Genomic DNA, 25,644 nt, shown 5'->3' on the forward strand with positions numbered 1-25,644 from the left:
CCAAATATTATTTTCGCGCATGCCTGATGAGCTAGTACGTTGATTCCGGCGGTAATTGAAATTATGATACCATTTTTGAGTCGGCTCGCAAAGCGAGCGAGTCCTTGTTATCATAGCTGTTTCTGCGAATATTTTGCACTACATTATTCATGCGCTAATGAAAATAGTGCATGCATTAACCTCTTTTGTTTGATTGTCAATTTGAAATGCTTTTGAAAAGTTTTTCTTGATGTTTACAAAATAAAACAAATCAAAGTAGTTTTTGTTCAATCGCCGCTCATGAATTCAACAACTTACAGGGGGAAAACCTTGTTCCATATTAAGCATAAAATCTATTTTTAGAAAAACCCAGCTCGCGAAGCAAGAAGACCCTTTCTATCATCGGATCTCTTGGAGTGGATTTTGAGTACAAACGTGAATTCATAATGGGGGATATAATGCAAATAGCTCTTATTTCTTCGTCATTGAAACATACTGGTCCTTTGTCTCTATCCTACGATATTATGCATTGCCAGTCTGGCAGGCATTGCCAGTCTTTCATTGACAACGTGTTGAATCAAAGTACTGAAAGTACGGAGATGAGTTGATAATCAGGAATCAGATATTTATTGACCCATTTCTGCTTTTAACATGCAGAATTTGAAATAATCATGAATTCAGTATAAAAGTTTCTTATTATTACTGGCTACAACATATCAAAGATAAAAAAATCATGAATAGTGAAAGGTAATTTTTTGAATAAAAAGGATAACTAAATATTAATATCATATAATTTAATATGATAAGTCATTTTTTGTCAAGTTGTTTTTATTGTTCTTGATTTGGGCTAATAAAATTTTGTTTGGGCTACCAGATTTTGTAACCTCACTTGCCCTTAAAGTTAAGCGCAAAGACTGCCCCGGTGGTAGGTTTGGGCCACAATGGGTGGGGGGGGGGGGTCAAAGTTTAACATAGGAATATATAGAGTAAATATTTAAAAATCTTCTTCTCTGGAACTAATCAGCCAGATGATTCTTTATAATTGTTAAGACTTTGGCCCCAGGACAGTTCTTTGGCCTCACAAGAAGGTTCAGAGTTTGATGTAGGTTTATATCCCATATATAAACTATTGTTAAGGATCTTTTTGAGAACTGCAATACTCAACATGCGATATGACTATAAAATCAATATAAAATCATCCTTTTAGAAAAGGAACTAATGATCATAAACATAAGAATATTTAGGGGGGGGGGGGGGAATGGATTTTATTTAAACAGGATATACATGTATTATTGTACATTTTCCAGATAGTTTGCATTGTGACTCCATTAAGCTGATTGTATCATACCTATTGTTCCTCAGGTGAGCGATGTGGCCCATTTGCCTCTTGTTTTAGTTTTTCATTGTTTTTCAATATTAAAAATTAAACATATGTAACTTCGGTAATTTTCATGATGAGTACAAAACTAAAAGCCGTTTTTAAATCGGACGATGCATAACAGGTATCGGTGTTTAAAAATTGATTTTTCGGAAATTTTGATTCTGCGTTTTTGGTTTCAAAAATAGCGTAAAGTTCAAACTCATACAAAAAATAATTCGATTTTTGTTAAGTACTTTGACACCTTCGGAATTATTTTTTTGTAAAGTCGTTCTTAGAATCGTTAAGGTTTTTGTTAATTCGTACATAGTATCATTCGTATTTTTTTTATCTTTTAGTTTTAGTTGCTCTTGTTTTTGATTTAAACACTCTGCTTCTTGCAGGAACATCAAGCTTTACTCTTTACATTACCGGAAGACCCACTCGTTGCTTTGCAACGAGCTTTGCTCTAGTTCTTATTTTTCTTTTTTCTTTTTTGTTTCCTAGACGCGAACTTTGAGGCTTCATATCTTGCTCATTTCTGAACGGTTTTTGCTCAAATTTTCAGGGCTAATGTACTTTACGAAACACTATCTTAAGCAATTCATAAAATGTAGAATTCCCTTTCCGTTAAAGAGTTATTCCCCTTTTAAATTTTTTTAGGGCCTTTTGTTTCCAGACAAAGGCTCCGAGACTATGATAGCAGGGAATGGGAATCTAACGAATTTGAATAACAGAGACATTGTAGTTGTGCACATCTGTTTTTGTTTTTAGATTACGTTTTTTATTTAGGAAAAGGTAGGGGGTCAAAAAACAGGATTTAAAAAAGTGCAAAAATTTAGACATGTTTTCCTTTATATCTTTTAAACGAAAAACATTTTGTTAAGACATGTAGAATAAAAGTTGTGCAAAATATCAAGGGCTTTTATTTGACACCAATAAAAAGGGGCTGGCCCCTTAAATTAAGGGCCAATGGCCCCTAAAAAATGTTGCTTAATAACTCAAAAACGGTTAGGATTTTGATATGGATGTCGCTGAAAAAGTTGTTTGTTGGGATCTCATGAAGGTCGTTTCAATGTTATTTTGTAAGTGATTTGTGTAGTATGAGTGTAAAAAGCTTTACATGTTAGCATGTACCTGTTTTTATTTGACAAGTTAACGAAAGACTTTGTGCGTATAACTGGCATGAAGTTACCGCAGAAAGTATGCTGGTTTATACAGGAGGCATTAATTCATAAGAATTTTTTTTTTTAGAATACATGCTCTTTTTTTAGGAGTTTAAGTCATTGTTGTTAAGTTGTTATAGTGCACAATCCTTAAAAACGCGAATTGGAAAACAAAACATTCTTTTCTTTTCTAGTAAACACAAAATATGGAATGAAAAAATACATGCATTACCTTTTTGTTATAAACACCATGCATTCAAAATCTACCTTGAGTCAGAGCTGTGTGTGTATATCATTACGTAAGCTCTCCCTCGCCCGCGGCCGAGAAAATCGGTCACCGTGGTCGCGGCTGGACTACCCAAACAGAAAAAATAGCCTACGGGATCATATCAATGGCTTGTGTGTAAATCATGGTTTTGAGATGATTTCGGTATAGGAAAATTTCACATGCAAATGAGTTAATGGATCATGATTCTCGGGTGATCTGTTAAACTAAACAAATTGCAAAAAAACCATGGTCCTGGTATGATCTATTGTAACTAACAACTCATATCAAAACCATGGTTCTGGTATGATCTGTTGTGACTAACAACTCGTATCAAAACCATGGTCCTGGTATGATCTGTTGTGACTAACAACTCGTATCAAAACCATGGTTCTGGTATGATCTGTTGTGACTAACAACTCGTATCAAAACCATGGTCCTGGTATGATCTGTTGTAACTAACAACTCGTATCAAAACCATGATCCTTATATGACCTGTAACCTGTTAAAGGACAATTATACAATAATTTCTTAAAGAAAAAAATGACCACCTAATTAATATTTTGCAACAGACAAGTATATACTTTTAATATTTGAAATACATTGTCAATTACCAAATATGAAAAATAGTAGGCCTATACATATATGTCACATGAACTGTATCATTAAGCCAATATAATCTGAATTAGAACGCAGGATCAAAGTCTTCCATAATTTAGATGATAATTATACTGTTATTTCAAACTCTTCTAGCAATTATTACATGAATTGTTCAAATTAAAATATCATGTATGCATTTCAAAACCTAGCTGCAGGTCTGTAGCTCCCGGTCTGAACTAATGATACATGTACATCCATGCATTAGTTGCTTGCTTCACTTAATAAATCACTTGATAGTGTATTGTAAATTAGTCTTTATAAAATATTATTTACCTCAATTGAATAAGAATATATTCCCCCAAAATACTTCCATAAATTCACTTTATAAATATGCCAAGATAGAGCAAGATGCCCAACAATAACAAATTTTCCTGACATGTACATCACATTTAGGCTCCAAGATGAACATTCAAAATTTGCAACTCAACTTCCTGTTATGCAGAAATCTTAATTCTTAGTGGTCAGTTTATCTGGCAATTAACGAATCATTTCAAACGCATGCTCTGTTGCCTTCTAAGATAATAGCACATACCAGAATCACAAGAAAATCATAGCAGACTCAAAACCAAGAAACAAACCACATCAGGATCATACTTCCTTATTTGTCACCTATGATTTGGGTATGATTCATTTAATGGATCATGTCTAAATCATAGAACAAAATCATGAATTTGTGAGTTGGATATGATTTTTAAGTGATTTTGATATGATTTCTTAAGAAAATTTTTTGTTTGGGTACCTAGCGGTCAGTGGTTATCTAATACACGAGAGTTGCGTTTCTCATGTACGAGTTTATTTTGCCGCGAACTCAAAAATTGTTTTAGTTTTGATTACACATAATTTTTTTTGGATTAAACGATTGGGTGTCAATTAAGAAATCGTTCAGTTAAGTAATAAAAGCAATGTCAATCTCAATCTAAAGCAATAATAAACATCGATCAATTGTGGGTTTTTAGTTTGAAATAAAGAACTTCTATTTGATAGAGTAAGGTCATTATACTGCAAACTTTTCAAATCTTCCTGGGTTCTGAGCTGTGCGTGTCTGTGCGTTGTACCTTTACGTAATCTATCCTTCGCCCACGGCCGAGGAGATCAGCCACGGCTGCACTACCTAGCGGTAAGCGGTTATCTAATACACAAGATTTGCACACCGCGACGTTCACTTGCATCCATATGAACGTATTTGAGGTAATATAGCCGTAAATACAAGAACTGTTTTAATTTTATGTTATAAAAGTTTGTCCATCTTGTATTTTTTTAGTTAAACATTTGAGTGTAAATGAATATTTACGAACGATATTTCTCCAAATCGGAAACATCGTCAGACATAAATTAATGGTTGGTTTGTTTATCTAAAATATTTTAAAAACTGTACAATTGTTGTTTAAAATCAACACCCCCCCCCCCCCAAAAAAAAAAAAATTAAACCATCTCTCGCACATGGCTGAGGAGATCCGGCGCGAGTGGACAAGTTATCCGCGGTCGGTTCGTGTTCATCTACATGTACCTTATCACGCGTTCATGTTTCATATTTTGCACGGACACAACTATATTTTATTATATTTTCAACTATTATATTGGTTTAAGATGAAAGGGTAATTTTTTTTACTTGTACAGTTGATTAAGCATTGATTTATACAATAGCGTACAAGGTAGTTTAAAAATCAAATCAAATTATAATCAAAGTTCCATGTTACATGTTTGCGGTAGGTGCTAGCACGATAAAAGAATGTCCTGAATTGAGGCATTCGATGATTATTTTAAAGAATATTCACATGAGTTTTAAACAACCTTAGATTAGATTCTATCGGTCACATATTGATCACTTCTGTAGTTTTTCTACATGGTCGTCCGTTTCATTGTGGAAGCGAACTCATTGCTGCGCCCCCCCCCCCCCCCCCCCTCCTCCCGCCCCGCTGACAGGTGCTCGCACTGGATTTTTTTTTAATTGTTGAAAAGATATCCAGATCTGTCGAAAATCATTTTTGGTGACTTCTTCTTACACATGTATGTGTAAAATTTTGTTTCAATTTCCCACCTGTTTGTTTATTCGGTCAGTCTCTGTCAATTCAATCGCCACGTGCGACCGAGAATCTTGTGTCGCTTCAGCGCCCATAGCTCAGAACATATATAGCCCAAGATCATCAATTGTTATGTAATTGAGTAAGAGTTGGAAGGGTGCTTTTACTACATAAAACAATAAAATCATCCAGAAAAAAGTTACCGGAACTCAATAGTCAATACCTAAAATAAAATGCGTATGATTACAAACTGTAATCGGTTTTTCAGCGTTCGGCTGGATTTGATTTTTCTTCTAACATAAGTACTTTTATTAGTTTCAGAGAATACGATGTAAAAATACAAACAGTAAATAAACCTCATATTATTTACATCGATAATGTTGAAAAATATTTAAAATTAAATTAGTCTCCATCGTTAGAAAAAAATGTTATACTAACAACCAATAATTTTTTTCCTATGTCGTATCATTCGCGTAAATAAATTTGTTCTGTACATATTCATGTACCTCAGAGAAAATTAAAATGATTAAACAAAATAGAAATTTGTAATTACTATTTCGGATTTTTTTTTCAAGTTATTTAACTTTGTATTGAAAAGAACAAGATGTAAAAATGGTTTAATTTTTTACTCAATATTCGTATATATTACCGGCGCTCCGTATAACGGCGTGTAGTGTATAGATTATCATAATCTATTTGAATTAAGTACCATGGGTATGGATTCCAATGATAATGACATGTAAATGCACGACTGTGTACATTGTAGGAAAATCCCTGTGTGTTAATTTCTTCCAAGACTTCTTGTTTTCTGTTAACAGTGGTTTAAATAATTAAAATAATTACTTGTAAAAATAGCTATAAACTGGATTCCAAAGAACAGTATATTTTCTTTCTATGTTTACATTTAATTTCGTTCAAATAATTAATAAATATTCTATCATTTAATTTGTGTGCTTCATCATATACTGATTCCGATTACCTTGAGGTCATTAAAGAGACAGTACAGCTGAAAACATAATGTGTGAATAACTTCAGATTTACCTATTGTATCGTTAGGGAATAAGAAATAACGTTTATTATAATAGTTGAAATACATGAAAATCCCTTTCACATATTTAATTAACGTAATTATGAGCTTCCGGAAATTCAAGGGCCGTACAAACCGGAATAATCTTATATCATTTATTTGTACCACGTGAAATTTGATTGACAGTAATTGACACGTGCTGAAAACTACAAGATCTTCGTCCCACTACAGTCATCATGGAAAACGAGGTTTAAGCGATTCTCTAAATGAAACACATCCTTACTTACTCGATAATTTATAAATGGTTTACCAATTTAGGATCATTTTAAAATGAATAGACATAAATATGTCAATTAACCCCTCAAGGGGCCTCATTTATAAAAATAGATTTAGGTTGTAGCAACTCCTATGATAAACACGAAAAATACATGTACATGCTTACAAGATAATAAATGTGGTTGTTTAAAAAACTTTGAACAGTTATTACCTATGAGAAGTAGAAAAAAAACATATTTTTATCAACAAACCTGTCCAGAAGATTCTTCGCGAGCCCTGCATGTGTTTTGTTTACAGTAAATACGCATGCGTAATAGTATAGAAGGCTGAACCCCGAACACGTTGCGATGTATTTTTGTGATAGGTTATACATAATTATTAATTTTAATGAAATAATTAGATTTATTGCACGGAGAACTTTGTAATTTTCTAAAAGTTTATACATTCATGAGTAGTACAAAAATACCGAACCCGATCGGAAAATTTGCTCAAGTCGGTTTTTCGATAAGATGCGCCGTACTGTCTCTTTAATTTTCCATTGGCTACTGACAAAAAAAGGAGTCTTGGTAAAATGGGTAGGCAAACCCGGGCCGGGGCAAAATAAAAGCCGGGGCAGATCGATATTTTTCAATTTCCTTTGCTAATAATAAACCAATCTCATTGAAATTTTCAGGATATGTTCCTAATCGATATAACTGTGTTCGCTGTAAATATTTTTGCACAACATTGTATATTAAGAAATTTATCGACGATTGTTGATTTTCAAGTTGGTAAAATGGGTAGGCAAACCCGGGTCGACATTTTTCGGTTTTGTTGACTTATTTAAGAAAAAACTGAACATTTCCCGTTTAATTCCGGTAAAACATATGAAATACTAATAAGAAGTAGGCTTTTGTTGAACGGGAAATAATTATTCTTCGATTAATAACAGTTTTTAAGAAAAACCGGGTCACTAAAACCGGATCCGATCACCCGGGACAAACTTGATAATTCCGAAATAGTTGCGTGTCTATGTTATCCCACATGATTTTATTTATGTTTTATTAATGTTACTTTGTAATAAAGATCATAGATACTGTGCCTAGCTTTAATATCATTTTATTAATCACACACAAGCCCAAATGTAAACTGCTTGAACAATTAACTACTGATTCATCTCATTATGATAATTAGCTAAGAGTGATGCAAAGCAATGGATATAGGGCGTCGTGGTTATCACGATAAGAACAGTACTAAGTCTTGCTTACAAAATAAACGAAAAAAAACAAAAAACAAAACAAAAAAAGTAAAACCAGCATGCTTATTCGTTCATATTATCACAGCTCTTTTAAATAATAAGTGCTATATAACGTTACAATTTACAAAATACAAATTTTAAGAAGAAAAAAATAGTGCTCTTAATATTTTCTTTAAATATTTATTAAAGGTTAAAATTAATGTGTAACACCAATTAAACATTACTTACCTTTTCAATTTAATAAATTAGACTCTAATGAGGTTACCTCCTTGTGGTAAGAGCTGAGCAATGTCACAATATTTGTGATAGCTAACATCCTCATAATTAATTTCGGAATTTTTAAGTTTGTCCCGGGTGATCGGATCCGGTTTTAGTGACCCGGTTTTTCTTAAAAACTGTTATTTATTGAAGAATTTTTACTTTCCGTTCAATAAATGACTATTTTTTATAAGTATTTTATATGGTTTACCGGAATTAAACGTGAAATGTTCAGTTTTTTTCTTAAATAAGTCCACAAAACCGTAAAATGTCGACCCGGGTTTGCCTACCCATTTTACCAACTTGAAAATCAATAATCGTCGATAAATTTCTTAATATACATTGTTTTGCAGAAATATTCACAGCGAATATACTTATACTAATTGTTGACATGTCCTGAAAATTTCAATGAGATTGGTTGAGTATTAACAAAGAAAATTGAAAAATATCGATCTGCCCCGGTTTTTATTTTGCCCCGGCCCGGGTTTGCCTACCCATTTTACCAAGACTCCAAAAAAAGAGACGCTTGACCATCCAATGAAAACAAATACACAGAGTTTGATTGACAGGTTCAGCCAGGTGCAGGTCTCACCCGATGTCAGAGGTTATGTGTGCTGCTTTTACACAGCCGAATGATCTCAGTAAGAGTTATCGATGTAAATTAATTTTAAAAAAATACATGCTTATCAAAACGATCGTGTAAGTTAAAGTTGATTTAGGTTTGTTCCAATAGAAATCATGTTTTGCTTACTGTATTTAATATTTTTTATGTATAGCGAATTTTAATATTGTACCAGTACAAACATCGTATAAAAACGTTATATATACATATAGTCTGTAACTAGTCGTATTTCAATACATATACATTTCTTTTGTTTGTTAAAAATTAATTCAATTTTGTAAAAAGATAAGTATATCATTTCTTATATATTTTTTTAATAAAAATACCTACAAAAGAGTTTTGCCAATCACAAACAGTTTAAAGTAATGCAAAACACGGGCGCCATTTTGAAACAATTAAATTGTCAGAGAGTTCCGAATGAAATCTGATGAACGTTTTACATGGTTCTTGCACGCTTTGCTCGAAACGATTTTCACGATTTGCCCGAAACCCTGCACGCTTTGCCCGAAACGCTAAACGGTTTACATGAAGTGCTTCACGATTCACACGAAACGCTAAACGGTTTACTCGAAACGTTTCTCGCACGTAATTTGCAGCTTTTTGGTGTAGTAGTATGTTTCAGGGTCTGTAAATTTTGTCAGCGCGCAACAGTTCTAAACTTTCACATACATGCAGTCTTAAAAAAAATTTGAAAGATTCAAATATAGAAGTTATCTTAGAGAAAAGGTTAAGTGTTTAGTAGGCGGGTTCGAAAAAAAAAAATACAATTCCTGACATGAATCATGAGTACATACTGTTTATAACAATGCTTGCTAACCTTTGAAAATTTAACTCGCCATTAAACATCTCATTTTTTAAACATGTTTGAAACGATTACATAAACTGTTTTCGACAAATAGTTTTCCTAACACATTTTCTTTCTTACTTTTTCAAAACACGTTTTATATACAGGCTTTCAAATAAAACACGTTTTTAAAACAAAAGCAGAACTGAAAGTTTAGTCATTACTATAGCATTGAGCCATGATTTTTTGAAGTATATAGTCTTATAATTGCAGCGGTGTGTGCATACAAATTGAGTAACTCGCGTTAGCGCATTATGAAAATTTGTATGCAAACATTGCTGCAGTTATGAGACTGTATACTTTAAAAAATCATGATTTAATGCTTATATTTACATTATTTCAACTTCATGCCTTGTCTGCAAATGTGATTTATACCTTAAAATTCCTATCTTATTCTAAGGGTTAGTTAGTCTCGTTCAACCAGACGCTCGGCTGTCTCCGTAAATCTCCGACGAGCTGCTCGTCGGAGATTTACGGAGACAGCCGAGCGTCTGGTTGAACGAGACTAAGGGTTAGTTCATATTAATTGAAGAGCCACAGTAACAGCTGCAAGTGTGAACTTTGATTTTCGCTTGTGACGTTGCAGTTAACAGCGTTCAACGTTTGTGACGTCATAATAAAACTCGTCATTTTAATCTTTGAGTACCCTGTGTGCATTACAGTGTTAAAACTGCCGTAGCTTTCAGCACACTTTACAAGCAAAAAATATTTTGAATATAAATAAAATCGTTTGACACCATATCATATATTTCCAACTCGCAGCAACAACGGAAGACCTACTCGTGGCTTTGCCACGAGCTCTGCTCTAGTTAGAGATGTATCTTTTTTACTGGAACAGAATCATCAAAGATTTTTTTAATGCGGGTTATGTATTTTTCCTGTAATGTCGCTACTTTCATATCCCGAATGAATCACCAAAGAAAGCATTTTATTGGTTAAATAAACTATCAAAGAAACAGTCTAAAACAAATCAAAACACATCAAAACAGAAATCCAAAACAGACATTACCCCTAGAAATATACGATTTTCAGGATTTTGCAAAGTAACCTCCCCCACCCCTTTTTTGGTTGTCAAGATTTTTTTTTCTTCTTCTAAAATTAAACTTTACTCAAGGAAAAAATATGCAGACTTCAGCCAGGCAACATCGAAAGCGATGAACGGGGAGTAACTCTTGTATTCTTTTTCTAAATTTCTAATCAGGTGGTTACGTTCAGAGCAAGATCAGCCATGTTATCAGACAGTTAAAGAATATGTGATTTTTGGTAAACAAGGTTTGATTTCTTATCACTTGACAAAAATCAGATTGCAAGCCATGGTGATTAAACATTTTATTCTAATTAGATCTGAAATTATGAATAACGTTAGAAATATTAAAATTAAAAAGCTACTTTCGTTTTAAATCTAAATGTTCTGTATATTCAACTCCCTTAAATAGGTATAGAAATATCAGTTTGAGTAATTTTTAAATGATTTATAAAGTTTTGAAAACTGTCGAATAATTTCCAGCTGAAAAAATATTCAGAGGGGGTGGGGGTTATTTTAGTCATTTATCTGAATTTTATAGAGAAATCTACATTGAAATAATGTTACATACAAAATCAGTTCTTCACTGTGACTCTGAGAATTAAGAAAACATAAAAACCCTTTTCTTTTTATAACTAAACATAAATAATATAAGTATTTATCTTTTTAGAGATTGAACAACCATGGATCCTCATTCCAGTGCCGGGCAGGATATACCCCGATGTGACCTTTGTGAGACCGCCAACGTACACAGCTACTGTGACTTTTGTCATTTCAACCTCTGCACGCCATGTATAGGCAAACACATCTCAGATGGATACGACAAACATAAAATAGTCCCTTTCAAGGAACGAAGATCAACCCTCATTTATCCAACATGTGAAATACATCCACACAAGAATTGTGATTTTCAGTGTGAGGATTGCGGAAACATTTTTGTTTGTTCTTCCTGTACTGCATCTAAACAGCACAAAGGACATAACTTTGTAGAAGTTACAGAAGTTTTCAAGACAAAGAAAGACAATATAAAAAAAGATATACAAGAGTTCGAAAATCATATTTCCCCTACATATGAAGAAATTTCACGCGACTTAGAAAATCAGCTTGCCAACCTGGATGGAGGATATGAGAAACTTACAACAACAATGTCCAAACAAGGGGAGCAATGGCACAGAGAAATCGACATCATCATCAACAAAATGAAAACTGAAATTAGCGAGATAAAAGAGAAACACAGAGACATTTTACAGAAACACTTGAATGAAATCAAACAAATACAGTCTCTCATAAAAGAAGCCTTACAGACCATAAGAAAAATCGAGAAATCCACTGAAGTATCTTCAACCATTGAATACAGCTCTAAGATCAGAGAGTTCAGCAAGCTTCCACCCAAGGTTAAGGTATCACTGCCAACATTCATTCCAAAACCTATAGACTGTGAGAAGCTGTATAGTTTGTTTGGACAGATCACCCCATTATCTACTGCTACAGAAGAAAATGTTTTGTCACTAAACCAACCCAAAACTTCAGTTAGAGAACTACTGGATGAACCAGAGCTTGTTACCACAATAAAGACTGGGCATGAAAAACTATCGAATGTTACCTGTCTGAATGAGGACAGGATTTGGACGAGTGGAGAAACCAATGATATCAAATGCTTAAACATTAAAGGTTCACTCGTACGGACATTTACAATAAAACCAGAGGAATGGCCTAATGATATAGCTGTAGACAGTGATGGTAATCTACTGTACTGTGATGGGACGGATGGGACAGTGAACATAGTAAAGAATGGACAGATAGAAGAGTTGATCACATCACCAGAGGAGTGGACTCCTTATAACCTGTGTGTCACCTCTACTGGTGATCTCCTGGTTACCATGTTCATTGATGATGATACTCAATCCAAAGTTGTCCGTTACTCGGGATCTACAGAGAAACAAACAATTCAGTTTGATGATGATGGTAAACCTCTGTACTCAGGGAATGATTATGATAAATACATCACAGAGAACAGAAACCATGACATCTGTGTAACTGACTGGGAGGCTGGTGTAGTAGTGGTGGTAAATCAGGACGGGAAACTCAGATGGAGATACACCGGTCATCCCTCAGCTACCAAGAACAAACCATTTAAACCCTCGGGTATCACAACAGACAGTCAGAGTCGTATCCTGACAGCAGACGGTGACAACCATTGTATCCACATTCTGGATCAGAATGGACAGTTTCTCCGTTACATTGATAACTGTGATCTGAAAGATCCTTATGGTTTATGTGTTGACAATACTGACAATCTGTTTGTGTGTGAGTTTTACAAAGGGAATGTAAAGAAAATCAAATATCTAAAGTAGACATCATCAATTATAAAAATGTGATGAAAATCTAACAAAAATGGCCTTTTTCTGACATGTATATTGAATTTCATTGTTAGCATTTTCTACGAAATAGATTTAAACTTTGCTTTTCTTATACTGATAAATCTATCAGTATAAGGAAAGCAAAGTTTAAATAAATTCTATCCTTCCATTATATTATTCATTTTATTTAAAAAAAAATATCTCTAAGTTAATTACGTTATTTAAAGAAAGTAGCATTTGAGCATTGTTTGCATGTTACATACAGCTGTTGTACCTTATCAAATAAATTGACAAGTGTCATGATCATCAGTGTCATGTCAATTACCAAGATAGAAGTAGATTTCGCATGTTGCTCAGTCCTATACAAACAATATACTAGTATATGTATTACATGTGCATACATGTATGTAAAAGTGATATATCATCTTGATATATTAATAATTTATAAAATATAAATAAAAAATATTTTAAGGTCTTAGATTGACATGGACCATTTATCAGTATAAATAGAACATTCCTGAAACACATATAACTGTCTTTAACAGCTGTTTACATTGCTTTGTATGTTTCTAGCAGAGGTTATGTAATTTGGGGCACCTGTTTTATTGTATCAACTGGTCATAGGAAATTGTTTTTATGTAATTCAACTTATATATATATATATATATATATATATATATATATATATATATATATATATATATATATATATATATATATATATATATATATATATATATATATATTTAATATTGCAGTAGGTATCATTATGATACTGAAATCATTTTTTAATCAGTGGGTATCATAGTAAACTCATTCAAAAAAGAAAACCATTAGAAATGTTCCGATCATTCATATTATAAATTCTGCATTCTATTTTTACTGTCTCTCTGAAAGTATATTTTGGACAATATGTTAAACAAAACTTAAAAAGAAGCATATTTTTTTGACATCATACCCCAAGATCTAAGATGCATCAACTGAGCAATCTTATCATAGGCCTCGGCATATCACAGATAACAAAATTGTAAACAGAACTACCTTGGTATAAATGACTACAAAAAAGAGAGAAAGTCACTGTGACTTTAATATGAGGATATGAAGATGCATATACATTTTTAAATGTTTCTAGACAGCATTTAACACAAACAAACCATCAAATGTGTTTTTGCACTGCCAATTATATCTACTGCATCAATAATAACAGTTGAATGCATACGTTTGGCGAAATCACAAGCAATTTTTCACCTCTTAGTAATGTGGAAGGTCTTATTTTCGGTATATACATCAATTTTTAATCACACTTTCATGTCTTTTCTCATTTCTTGATTGTTGTTAAATACCCTAGCTCAAAAAAGTACTATTTTTATTGCAATATTTACCAGAAATCCCGAGATAACATAAATTTGGACAAATTTTGAAAATGACTCTTATACATAGTATATAAATAACAAAACGTAGCATTGTATTTTTTTAGAAAAAGATTTTCCCTATATATTTCTATTTTAAACTTTGTATCCATCAGGGGGCCCAGTATTGGTCCGGGGGTCACAATTTTAACAATATAGAATCTACACTGTCTTAGGATGCACGCATAGTAATTTCACAAATTGTAGCATTGTAGTTCTTGAAACAAATTTTGAACACCTTCCTCATGTTTTTCCATATTGAATTTTGAACCCTCTTCAGGCTGCAGTATTGGTCCAGAGTCATAGTTATTGAGCATTGAAGTTATTGTGAACAAATTTAAACATTTTTAAGACGCACTCCTTATTTTCACTGTTTTGTAATTATCTCCCTTTTAAAAATCGTTCCGTGCTTTATTTCAAAAATTTAGAATTCCCTTCCCATAAAGATGCTTTGTACTAAGTTTAGTTAAATTTAGCCCTGTGGTTCTAAAGAAGACGTAAATGTGAAAAGTTTATGGATGGATGGGCGGATAATAGGTGATCATGCATGCAGAAATTCTCATTTGAACTTTAAGTTAATGTCAGCTAAAAACCCCAATCCACCCTTTAATTAATGGTAAGATTCACAGTCCAAATTAGAATACTCGTTGAAAACGAAGTCTTTTAAGAAAATAAACAACAACTTGTTAAACTTTTATGATTCTATTTATTTATTTTTTTTTAAGTTTCATAAAGACAGAATAAATTATTATGCACACTACCAAACCTGTCTGTTTACAGAGAATACTATAGTAAAACAATCAAATTATTGTTTGTTTTCCTTTACGTCCACAAGTTAATATTACATCACTGAGAAATACAAATATACAACAGTCAAAAAGAAGAAAAATCTTTGTAATTATGTTCATTGCACTTCACTGACTGTGCATCAGTCATCCGTTTGTCCGACTGTTTGTTTGTTGATAAGTCTCTCAATATGAGAATGTCCAGTGTGTGGTCACCACTCGTGGGGGTACCTATTGCGGTCTCTAGGGCAGTGTGTACATTACGACTGTGGTAGATTGTATTTAACGTACGGAACTTCTACATCCTCTCCCTCCGTATCGTTACAGCACAGCTCCAGCACTAAAGCTTTTACGTGACTAGGAATCTTCTTCTTGGAGACTCTTTTAACTACTTCTGATAATCTGCAATTCAATACATCATTTTGATAAAAATAAGAATACATAAAAATGTACATATATGAAGAAAAAATAAAGGCGATATTTCTACCATTGCTTGAGATATTATTGCATGTCAATTGATTCTTCTGACACAAGCCGAGAACTGTAGTATAATGAATTAATGAATTGAATGCTTGTTAAAATATTTCAGATTTCTAAACAAAATTTCTTAAACTAGTCTTGATACAAGAATACATGTACCCCCATCTACTCTGAGCTATAAACATCCAGTTTAACCGAAATCTCTACGAGTTCATTATTTTTGTCTTGAGAATATTTTTGTCTAGTTGACATTCTGCCATGAATGCTTTTACTCTTCCAAGACCTGAATAATTCAGAACACAAAAACATGATTAACTTACGGTAGTCCCAGTCGCTCCTGTCGTTTGGCGGGGGGCATGAAGAATGAATACAACATGGACACGCCCTGTGATAACATGGTGATCTCCAGCTTGTATTCTTTCTACAAAGGTATACAGACATCATACATTTAATTATCAAGGTGACATCAAAGTATCTGACACAGAGTCACAAAGTCCAATACTATCTATTGACAGCCAACAAAATGTTTAAAGAACACTCATTTTTGGATATATGGAATCAATTCCAGCTTTGACAGACAATCATGGGTTCATACATTTATCTAATAAGTAATAACAGACTAGTTACCTGGAAATAATCTAAAAATTCCTGTAGCGTCATCTCTCCTTGAACTTCAAATCGGTCCCATAATGTGAAGTAAGTGTCATAATACTAAAATAATAAAGTACAAACATATACATACACAAGTATTTGAGAAAGAGCACACAGAGGCATATCACAGTTTTTAAAGTTCTGATTGAATTCATTACCTTGTTCTTGGGTGCTGCTATTGGTTCTGAGAAAGCAAAGAAGGGCAAGGCCAGATTTACAAATCCATTCTTGTAGCTTTCTAATTTATTATGTCCTTGTACAAGCTGTAAAAGAGAACTTTAATATTGTAAAAGTGGTAATAACCATACATCGAATGACAAGTTTTACAACATATGCATGCCGAAATATTTTTGACCAGGAGTGGATCCAGGATTTTTTCCAGGGGAGAGGGCGAATCTACACCCCCCCCCCCCCCCAATAAAAGATGCTCAAAATTTAAAGCCCCCCCCCCCTTTTTTTATACAAGGGATGGGGGATCCAATGTTTATATCTTATATTTAGTCTCCCTCCAGATCTGAGCATGAATATCCTTGAAATTGTGTTCCCTAGGAAAATGACACAAACCTTTCCCTAGCTAACATAGCTCAATCAAAATAACCAGGTACATGAACAATTTATGCCATTAAACATAATCGCACTCAAAGCACAAGTGGCTATGATCCCTTCACGACCAGATATACCTTGATGAGTTCTACAGCCACTAGGCCTGTGATGAGTGCTGTGGTGGTAGCAATGGCTGGGATGATCTTTCCAGCAATCAACTTACTCTGAAACATTGAATGAAAAACAAATTAGTTTTCTTTACATTTTGTTTTAGAAATTAGGCTATTGTACATATCATTCTTGATCATTTGATAAACAGCATATATCTTTCTTTAGTACGTGGTATATAAAAATCTTAAGATCGGTCCAACCCCAAAATCCACACCAAGACCCAATCAAAACAGCCTAATGATATGTACATGTATATATAGACTTAATACATTTGTCACATACAGTTGGATTCTTATATATGCTTCAGACATTTCATTAATGTCAAGTATCTAAAGAACTGACTAACATGTACACTTTGCATTAACTGTGTGTATATATACACGTATAAATCAACCATATCTACTTATAATCCATTAATTCCCCTCAGCATACCTTGTGTCGATCTGCTGGTGGAATGTCATAGTTCTCGGCTCTCAAATTGGAAGCCGCCACGATAAAGTCCATGTGGAAATTAGTATCATCATCTTTCTCAAACTCGATAGGAACTAATTTCATGGCCTTTACTTTCTCCACAGGGGGTAAGTCCTTTTGTAGATTTTCCACAGCATCAACATCTACATTTGGAAAATTAATTATACAATTTCTCCAAGCCTCTTTAAAATTCATGAAAAAGTATCCCTTCTATAGTAAGCAAATGTGAAAATTTTGACCATTAACTAGATGAATGATCTTAAATTCGACCATTCATCTTTGACCTTGATGTTCAATTTAAGACCTGGTTTGTTGGGTTTTTTTTCAAAAGCATGCAAAGAGGAGATTTAAAAAAATACACCCTTTTCTTACATCTCTGGGGGCATACATGTGAAAAGATGTTGTCCTTTATGTACAGTAAAACACAGTTATAACAAAGCACAAGGGACGGGCGATTTTGCTTCGTTATAAGCGTAATTCAACATATCCATCAAGTTAACAACATGTAATATAGTCGCGGGGAGTGAAAATCACTTCGCTGTGTCTCAATTCATTATAAGTGTGTTCGCTATAACTGTGTTTTACTGTATTTGGGTTAAAATGACTGAAATAAATCTATTTCATCATAGAAACAATAGATCAAATCATTTTAAGCAATATCTTTTTTCTTTAAATTCCCAAAATACAGGCATGTTCGTGTAAACGTGGGGAAAAAATATAAAAAAAATCCCTTATCTATCATAAGGAGTTTGCAACACACACAACAGATTTTGTCAACAAACCTAGGTTTCCTTGGTTTCTTTCCATTTCAGCATCAGTCACTTCAATCTTTATCCCTGACCTAGGTTTAAACTCGGGCACTTTGACCTTTGACACCATATCACAGATAGCCTTTGGATCCCGAACTTGTTTGATGCCATACATTTGAGCCCTGAGATTAGCTACAGACATAACATAGTCGAAATGGGTGGTCTGCAATAAAGAGGACAAAATAAGACAAAGATTATTTCCTGCAGAGAATCGAATTGCAGGGTAAACATTACTGACAATTCAATTCAGATACAAAATAATAGTTAGAGGAAGATCACAGACTGAACTTACATTATTTACATCAAACTCCAGTGGATGCGGACATCTTTTTGGACCAGACCAAAATGGAGCTCCGGAACTTGTGACCTGATCAAAAAAATCAACCAAACACAAGTTATTCTACCTTTCTATTATTTATGACAAAACTCTTAACACTATTCTATTAAGTTTGTAGAGGATTTGATAATAAATAAAATAACCATACATCATTATGTACTATACTTAATTTGTTTATTTTAGCTCTTAAAATTCACACAAAGCTTTCCTGTTATTAACATCAAGATTACACAAACGCTCTCTAATGCCATTTCCACATGACATATCCTTAAGGTCAGATGACAAGTTGCTCAATTTTAGATAACTTTTTCTAGGAATTTGTTAATGGTTTACAACTACTTTGACAAGCTTTCTTGCAAAAAATTAGGGTACCTTACCAGGCATTTCTGCAAAATACTAGAGTATGCATTTTTCTATATAATCTTCTTGAAAATACACTTGAATTGCTGATATAAAAATAAATACATCTACAGCACAGCAAAATTCACTATAATAGAACTATATCCCCGCCGGGGCGGGGCTCTGAACTCACGACCTTTAGAACCAGCTTCTGGCAGTGAGCGTCCACGGTTCTAACCACTCGACCATCTGGACATATAACCAATTATTAATAAATTTTGATCGTTTTTAAAGTAATTATAAAATTAAATTTTTTTATTGGAACTCTTTATTACGAGGAGATACAAAAAAGATTCTCGAGGAACGTGTCGTCCGACCTTAAGATGACAACTTCAGGAACTTTTCTGTCCCCCTCCCATTCTTCAATTATGCTAATTTTTCCTAAGTTTTATTATGAAGGATTGTTATGCAATTTGGTTATAAGCTGACAATGGATTTTCATAAGTGTACATGTACATGCATAAAGACAATTCAATAAAAAGAAATAGCTGTGTATAAATCACTATCAACAACACAGACCTGATCAGGAGGGAAGTTGAACAGAAGCTGACGAATGTTGTTATTATAGTTCTCCTGGAACAGATTCCTGGCAAAAGTCACGCAGTCCTGGAAACTGGTTGGTCTCTCGTCAACGATGGCCTTCTTAATTCCTTGTAGTGTCTCCACCTATATGTACACAAGGCAAACCAAACGTTAATCACACAAAAAAATACTACTATATTGGATATTTATTACAACATTGAGAAATTTCATTATGAATAGGGCGATTGATACCCTTTATGGAAGAAAAAAGGGCACAAATTCTTCAATGTATCCCCATTTTCTGTTGGAAGAAACTGAGATTATTTGCATATTCATGCAACATTGGCTTGTGCACATGAAGATAATTTTAATGTTCAATGGACGAAAATCACAAATGCCCCTGGTTTTGACTTACTGGCTGTGTGCCTGGGAGTTTGGCAGTTCTCTCCAGGAATTTAGGATCTGTGGCATATTGAAGGGCGCCCTCTACTGGCTGGATGAACAGTCCCTCAAACTGGTCTCTGGCCCACTGCAAAAACACAAATTATACAGTATTAATATATCTAAGAGTTTAACTAATAGGGCAGCAATTAAGCCATATTCTATGGAAATTTTTGAAAAAAGTATAGATTGGCCAAATTTGGTATATTGGTGTATATTATCCTGATGTGGTTCCCAACTTGAGTGACATCATCATTGCGAGTACTGTATGTACACTGCATTGAAAATATGTAATTACCGTTATTGTGAATTGACTCACAGAATTAATTGAAAGACCTTGTTTGAATAGCATTTCATTAGCAGCGGAACAATTTGTAGATTTTTGCATGTTTAGAAGGTTTTGATCTTTCACAACTTCATGCTTCAAAATATCAAATTTGTACATGCATTGTGGTAAATACACACATGAACATTCACTCTTTTAAAAAAAAATTATTACAAAAATAATGTAGTTTCAATGACATTGACGAGCTTCATCAAGTTACAAAATAAAAAATAACCTTTTTAGTCTCATTTTCTCATAATTTTAGCACAACAAATTTTTTTTCTTCTAAAAAATCTAATATTTATAGGTTTTTCCTTTTATCAAGTTCTCTCAACCTTGAACTTAGCACTCTACACACAATCCTTAGACTTCCAACAGAAACTTGACAGGTCTGGGGATCTCTACAGGAATTCCCTACCTGTAGTGTGTGTTCGATGGCGTTGGGGAAGTTCTTGAGGGTACAGATAGGAATGGATTTCTCGGGAGGGTCCTGCGAGGAGGAGTAAGACTCGGTCAGTTTGGGAATGACCACCTGTACGTTGCCCTTGGTGCCCAGGGTCCCTGATTCCAGCAGGGGCTTGTTGTAATACACACATCTCCTGTCCATGTACAATCCTGGGCAATAAAACAAGCCCATATTGATTATTATTCAATACAACATACTGTACTAAATTATGCATTATGCAGTTTTTATTAAATGTTCATAAGCATTTTAATATTTTTTTCATATACACATGTACTGTTGATGCATGAATATTAAATCATCTAAATTTTTTTCAAATTCTTAAATCAACGGTGTTTGCTGAAATATTACAGTACCAGGTGTTTGCTGAAATATTATCGTACCATTTATGTTCTTTGCATACAATTTTGTTGAAAAAAAAATTTAAAACAAGTAACTCACTTGCATCCACATTGTCGAGGGCATTAGCCACACCATCCAGCTTCTCAAAGAAATCGTCAGTGTAGATGTTCTCTGTATCGGGCCCCACCCTGTTTTCCTGGGAGGTGATGTTTATGTAGGGATTCATGTGTTTGGCAGCACAGGCTGCTGTTGAGGATTTAGGTTTCTAAAACAAAATTTCGTGGATAAATAAAAGTATAATGAGCAATCTAATAGTAATACATCTCCTATTGGTAAGGGCCTCAGGGGCTGAAAAATCCGATTGCCCGACACCCGTGGTTTTTCCGATCGGGCAAGTAAAAAATCGGTAGGGACTTGCCCGTGGGCAAGTGACTTTTTAAACTTTCGCATATGTACTGAAAATGAAAGTACCGTATTTTGCCGAACATAATACACACTTTTTTCTAGAAAATTCTTCATGATCTAAGGGTGTTAAAATTATACACCACAATAGGATTTTGACGTGGTTTTTTTCCTTTATTTTTAACACCTTTGCGGCCTTAGTGAAATCATGGCCGTGAAGACGTGTGCGCTTGTGACCTATTATCTCGGACATTCACCTAAGGTGACAGAAATTATCAAAACATCCAAAACTGTTTATAAAATGTTTGTTTTTTTACCTTTAAAACAAATCCAACTAAATATCAACATGTTATGTGTTCATTTTTTAACAAACTCTCGAGAAAACCAAGAGGAAGAACTATATATTTTATGAAGAGTACTGAGTATTAAAAGTGGAAAAATTTAAAGTGAAGGGCAAAACCATCGTACGGTATGTGTATTGTTTATTTTTAATCACAATGAAGAATTTGGTTGGGCTAGTAGATATTGAGGTAGGGCAAGTAAATTTTGCCTTGCCACTTGCCCGAGGGCAAGTGCTTAAAAAATGTATTTGTCAGCCCCTGGGCCTCTTAAATGAAACTCCAACGATATCTTATTTTTAAGCTTATATTCATACTGTAAACAATCTCCCTCTCTCTCTCTCTCTCTCTCTCTCTCTCTCTCAGAGCATGTATATATACTGACCTGTACGTCCCAGGGCCTAAACAGGAACTGTCTGTTAAGGTTGGACTTCTCAATGATGTCCATGTCTGTCACATATATATGTCCATTCTCTCCTGCAGACAGACCCATCAAGGCCCAGTTCTTTAACATTTCACATCCAATGGCACCAGCTCCCACCTACAAAACAATTCTAACATTACTACACTTCAAATATCTTCATTCATGCACTTCGAATAGTTCATTTGTAAAAATCTTTTAACAAAGTTACCAGTCTTATCATAAACTGTTTCCTTATTGCTCAAAGATGTAACAATTGTAAATAAACATTTACATTGTATGCATTATATCAATAACTTATATCATATCATCCAATTACTGTAATCTGTTATTCCAAAGAAATCAACAGCACTTACCAAGAAATATTTGAGGTTTCCCATCTTCTCTTGGAAATCTGACCCAAATACAGCTACCTGTCCATCATATCGACTATTGGTCTGAAAGTCAAAAAAAATGTTTTGATTTTAAATCTGACAATAGATAAATACTTATAAAGTGACAATTTTGCATCAATTTGAGCTGTTTATTCTATGTTCAACTTCTTTGAACCATTGGTGTGCTAAATGGTTTACAGTAACTTACTGGTTTACACTTACTGCTAGAAATCACTGGTTTACATTACCAGTTACTGTTTTACAGTTACTCTATAATTTACTAGTTACTACATGTAATATTTGGTCTATGGTTATGACAGTTACATACTGGTTTGCAAAATTACTACAGTACCGATCAGACCCAACCTAACACCAGAGTAAACCCCAACTAAACCCTGGGTTTACTTTTTGAAAATGTGGGTCCACTCGGGGTTTACTTTGGGTTTACTCGGGGTTTACTCGAGAATTGCTTTTGAAGTCAACTATACGCACTGAAGTGTGAAACAAACTTGTATTATATCTTATCATCCTACTGCCTGTAATTCCTGCCCTTTGTAAATTCCGAATACACATGTAGCGTCTGCTTTCAGGGTATTCTTCTGATCGGGGTTTACTCTCTGTGTCCACTCTGGGTTTACTTGGGGTTTACTCTGGGTCCACTCTAGTAAACCCAGAGTAAACCCAGAAAGTAAACCCAGGGTTTAGTTGGGGTTTACTTTATGTTAGGTTGGGTCTGATCGGTACTGTAAACCCTAACTCAACCCTGGGTTTACTTTCGGGGTTTACTCTGGGTTTACTACAGTGGAACCAGGGTAAACCCAGAGTGGACACAAATAGTAAACCCTGATCAGAAGCATACTCTGAAATTAGATGTTACATGTGTATTTGGAATATACAAGAGGCAAGAATTACAGACAGTAAGATTGTAAGTTAAATGAAGGGTTTGCTTTACACTTCAGTGCTACAGTTGACCCAACAAGAGGCCCATGGGCCACATCGCTCACCTGAGCAAACATTGATAAATATTTTGACTTAAAATACTTGAAATAATAGAGAAATTTGATTTTAAGTACCATAATTTTCTTATGTAAGATTAAATATTTTTTATAGAGGGGTGGGGATGAAAATAAATTGTGTCATTTAAATTAAAATGCATTACTGGTATGTTTATTCCAGCAGGGTTTTTGTTGCACACATTTGAAGAGTAATGGTTCTTTGAAGATAAAATTTTCATGCAACTGCTAAAATGTATATTAGTTTGAAATTTAGCACTTATTGTGGGCCGACCTTATCACCTGTAGTCATAATTTGAACAAGTTGAATCTACACAATTAGAGGATGCCAATATTCCAGTTAATTGATTTTCATATAAGAGGTCATGCAATACATATCCAGTTTTATATATAAAAAGTGGTTAACCACTTAAACTTACTAGAACCATTAAGACACCAGGCCCTTCAGTACGTCATATGATAGTACGTGTTATTTCATTCAACCTTTCTTCATTTCCAAGATTAAGTTATGACAAGAAGTACGTGCAAAATCCTATTAGATAATCTGTAATCTAAATTGTGTCTGTTAAAATCTAGCTTCATTTATACGCCGACTCGATATATCCCAGAATTTGAAATGTGCAGAGAAGCTTTCATATGCGTTTTGGCTAAATTGGCTTTAAAAATTGGCAACATTCTCTTTGATGTGAACCCTTAAAAATAAGAAACCTGATGAAATATGTTTCAATCACAATGGCATGATTTAACATATCTACAATGAATACAATTACCGGTATTACATGTATATATCAACATGAGACATATTTTATTTTAGAGAGCAATTTTATTTAGAAACAAACATTTCTGGTAATATAAAAAGAACCTCATGAATAATTTTTATGCACACACATTAAAAAAACTAGTTACTGGTAATACATTAGCTATATCAAATTTTACAAATATACTGTAAATGTAAACATGTAGTTTCTCTGCAGTGTCTTATAGTTATGCATATTGTACATTAAATTAAATGAATATAATGATGAGAAAATACAATAAATCATAATTTAAAACCAGATATATACATGGATATATAATTATGTTAGTCATATATATACACAAAGTTTAAATAAATTAATTTAGAAGTTTCACTGTTTTTTCATAACCTTTCTCCGAAAAAGCGAAAATAGAAAGGTTATGAACAGTATTGATTTACAAGACATAATTAAATGAAAATTATTTGTCGATAGAAATTTATACAAAAACTAGTAACATAACTATTCTTGTGTCATATACTTAACTGTAATGAAACAGAAAATGATAATGAAGATGAAGAATGATTTGAAAATACGAGTTTTTTGATAATTTTGTCATTTGAGTGGGATTGTTTAAGCAATTGTAAAAAATAATTTAATGCACTTTATACTTTAAAATGAGCATTATCAAAAACAATAAACTTGATGTCACATTTATGACAAGTTCAAAATAACCATACAAGATGAAGACATCTTTTCTGTTCTATATGATACAAATAATGTTTCGATCATATTATATATTTGCATATAAATGCATGCACAACCATATGAAATAATACTATATTTTTCTTTTACAAAAGAGTATATAAGCATTGAGTGTGTGTGAATGATTTTGAAAATTTGAATAAAACTTAGATGAATATTTGTTTGAAATTAAATTCACTTTTAATGCAATGTATTTCTCATTTTTTAATTTCTTTAAATGAGATTTTCTATAAAGTGTACATTAAAAGTACACTGCATCAAATAAGCAACCAGTATGCAATATTTCTTTTGTTTTTTTTCTTTATACATGTATGCCATATTGTCTGTAACTATGAACTCTGTCCATAGATATG

General features: G+C 33.4%; 2 protein-coding genes across 10 annotated transcripts in view; one reads left to right on the plus strand and one right to left on the minus strand.

The window, feature by feature from the left end:
• The first annotated feature begins 10,894 nt into the window (after window positions 1-10,894).
• Window positions 10,895-13,400, plus strand: LOC105330980 (E3 ubiquitin-protein ligase TRIM71-like). Of its 3 annotated transcripts, none has more exons than XM_066082004.1 (2): window positions 10,895-10,975; window positions 11,407-13,400. In XM_066082004.1, exon 2 carries the CDS (start codon window positions 11,420-11,422, stop codon window positions 13,088-13,090), a length of 1,671 nt encoding a protein of 556 aa, XP_065938076.1. In that variant the 5' UTR covers window positions 10,895-10,975; window positions 11,407-11,419; the 3' UTR covers window positions 13,091-13,400. The 3 variants fall into 3 exon arrangements, with proteins under 3 accessions (XP_065938076.1, XP_065938077.1, XP_065938078.1); XM_066082005.1 differs by having other exon boundaries at window positions 10,904-10,984; XM_066082006.1 differs by having other exon boundaries at window positions 10,908-11,028.
• A 1,877-nt stretch (window positions 13,401-15,277) lies between these two features.
• The window catches only part of LOC105342273 (ubiquitin-like modifier-activating enzyme 1), a 43,077-nt gene continuing 32,710 nt past the window's right edge, over window positions 15,278-25,644 (minus strand). For 3 of the 7 annotated variants that reach the window (XM_066082010.1, XM_066082013.1, XM_066082012.1), the window contains 14 exons: window positions 22,762-22,842; window positions 22,370-22,525; window positions 21,344-21,509; window positions 20,858-21,054; window positions 20,089-20,202; window positions 19,671-19,817; window positions 18,708-18,782; window positions 18,389-18,578; window positions 17,568-17,749; window positions 17,102-17,188; window positions 16,580-16,684; window positions 16,398-16,481; window positions 16,091-16,191; window positions 15,280-15,692 (listed from right to left, as the gene is read on the minus strand). In XM_066082010.1, coding sequence (XP_065938082.1) covers window positions 15,551-15,692; window positions 16,091-16,191; window positions 16,398-16,481; window positions 16,580-16,684; window positions 17,102-17,188; window positions 17,568-17,749; window positions 18,389-18,578; window positions 18,708-18,782; window positions 19,671-19,817; window positions 20,089-20,202; window positions 20,858-21,054; window positions 21,344-21,509; window positions 22,370-22,525; window positions 22,762-22,842 — 1,827 coding nt within the window. In that variant the 3' untranslated portion in view covers window positions 15,280-15,550. Of the gene's footprint in view, window positions 15,693-16,090; window positions 16,192-16,397; window positions 16,482-16,579; window positions 16,685-17,101; window positions 17,189-17,567; window positions 17,750-18,388; window positions 18,579-18,707; window positions 18,783-19,670; window positions 19,818-20,088; window positions 20,203-20,857; window positions 21,055-21,343; window positions 21,510-22,369; window positions 22,526-22,761; window positions 22,843-25,644 lie in introns of all 7 variants that reach the window. The other 4 variants (XM_066082007.1, XM_066082011.1, XM_066082008.1 and 1 more) reach the window with 3 other exon arrangements.

This window comes from Magallana gigas, chromosome 4 (assembly GCF_963853765.1).
Source record: "Magallana gigas chromosome 4, xbMagGiga1.1, whole genome shotgun sequence".
Lineage (NCBI taxonomy): Eukaryota > Metazoa > Mollusca > Bivalvia > Ostreida > Ostreidae > Magallana > Magallana gigas.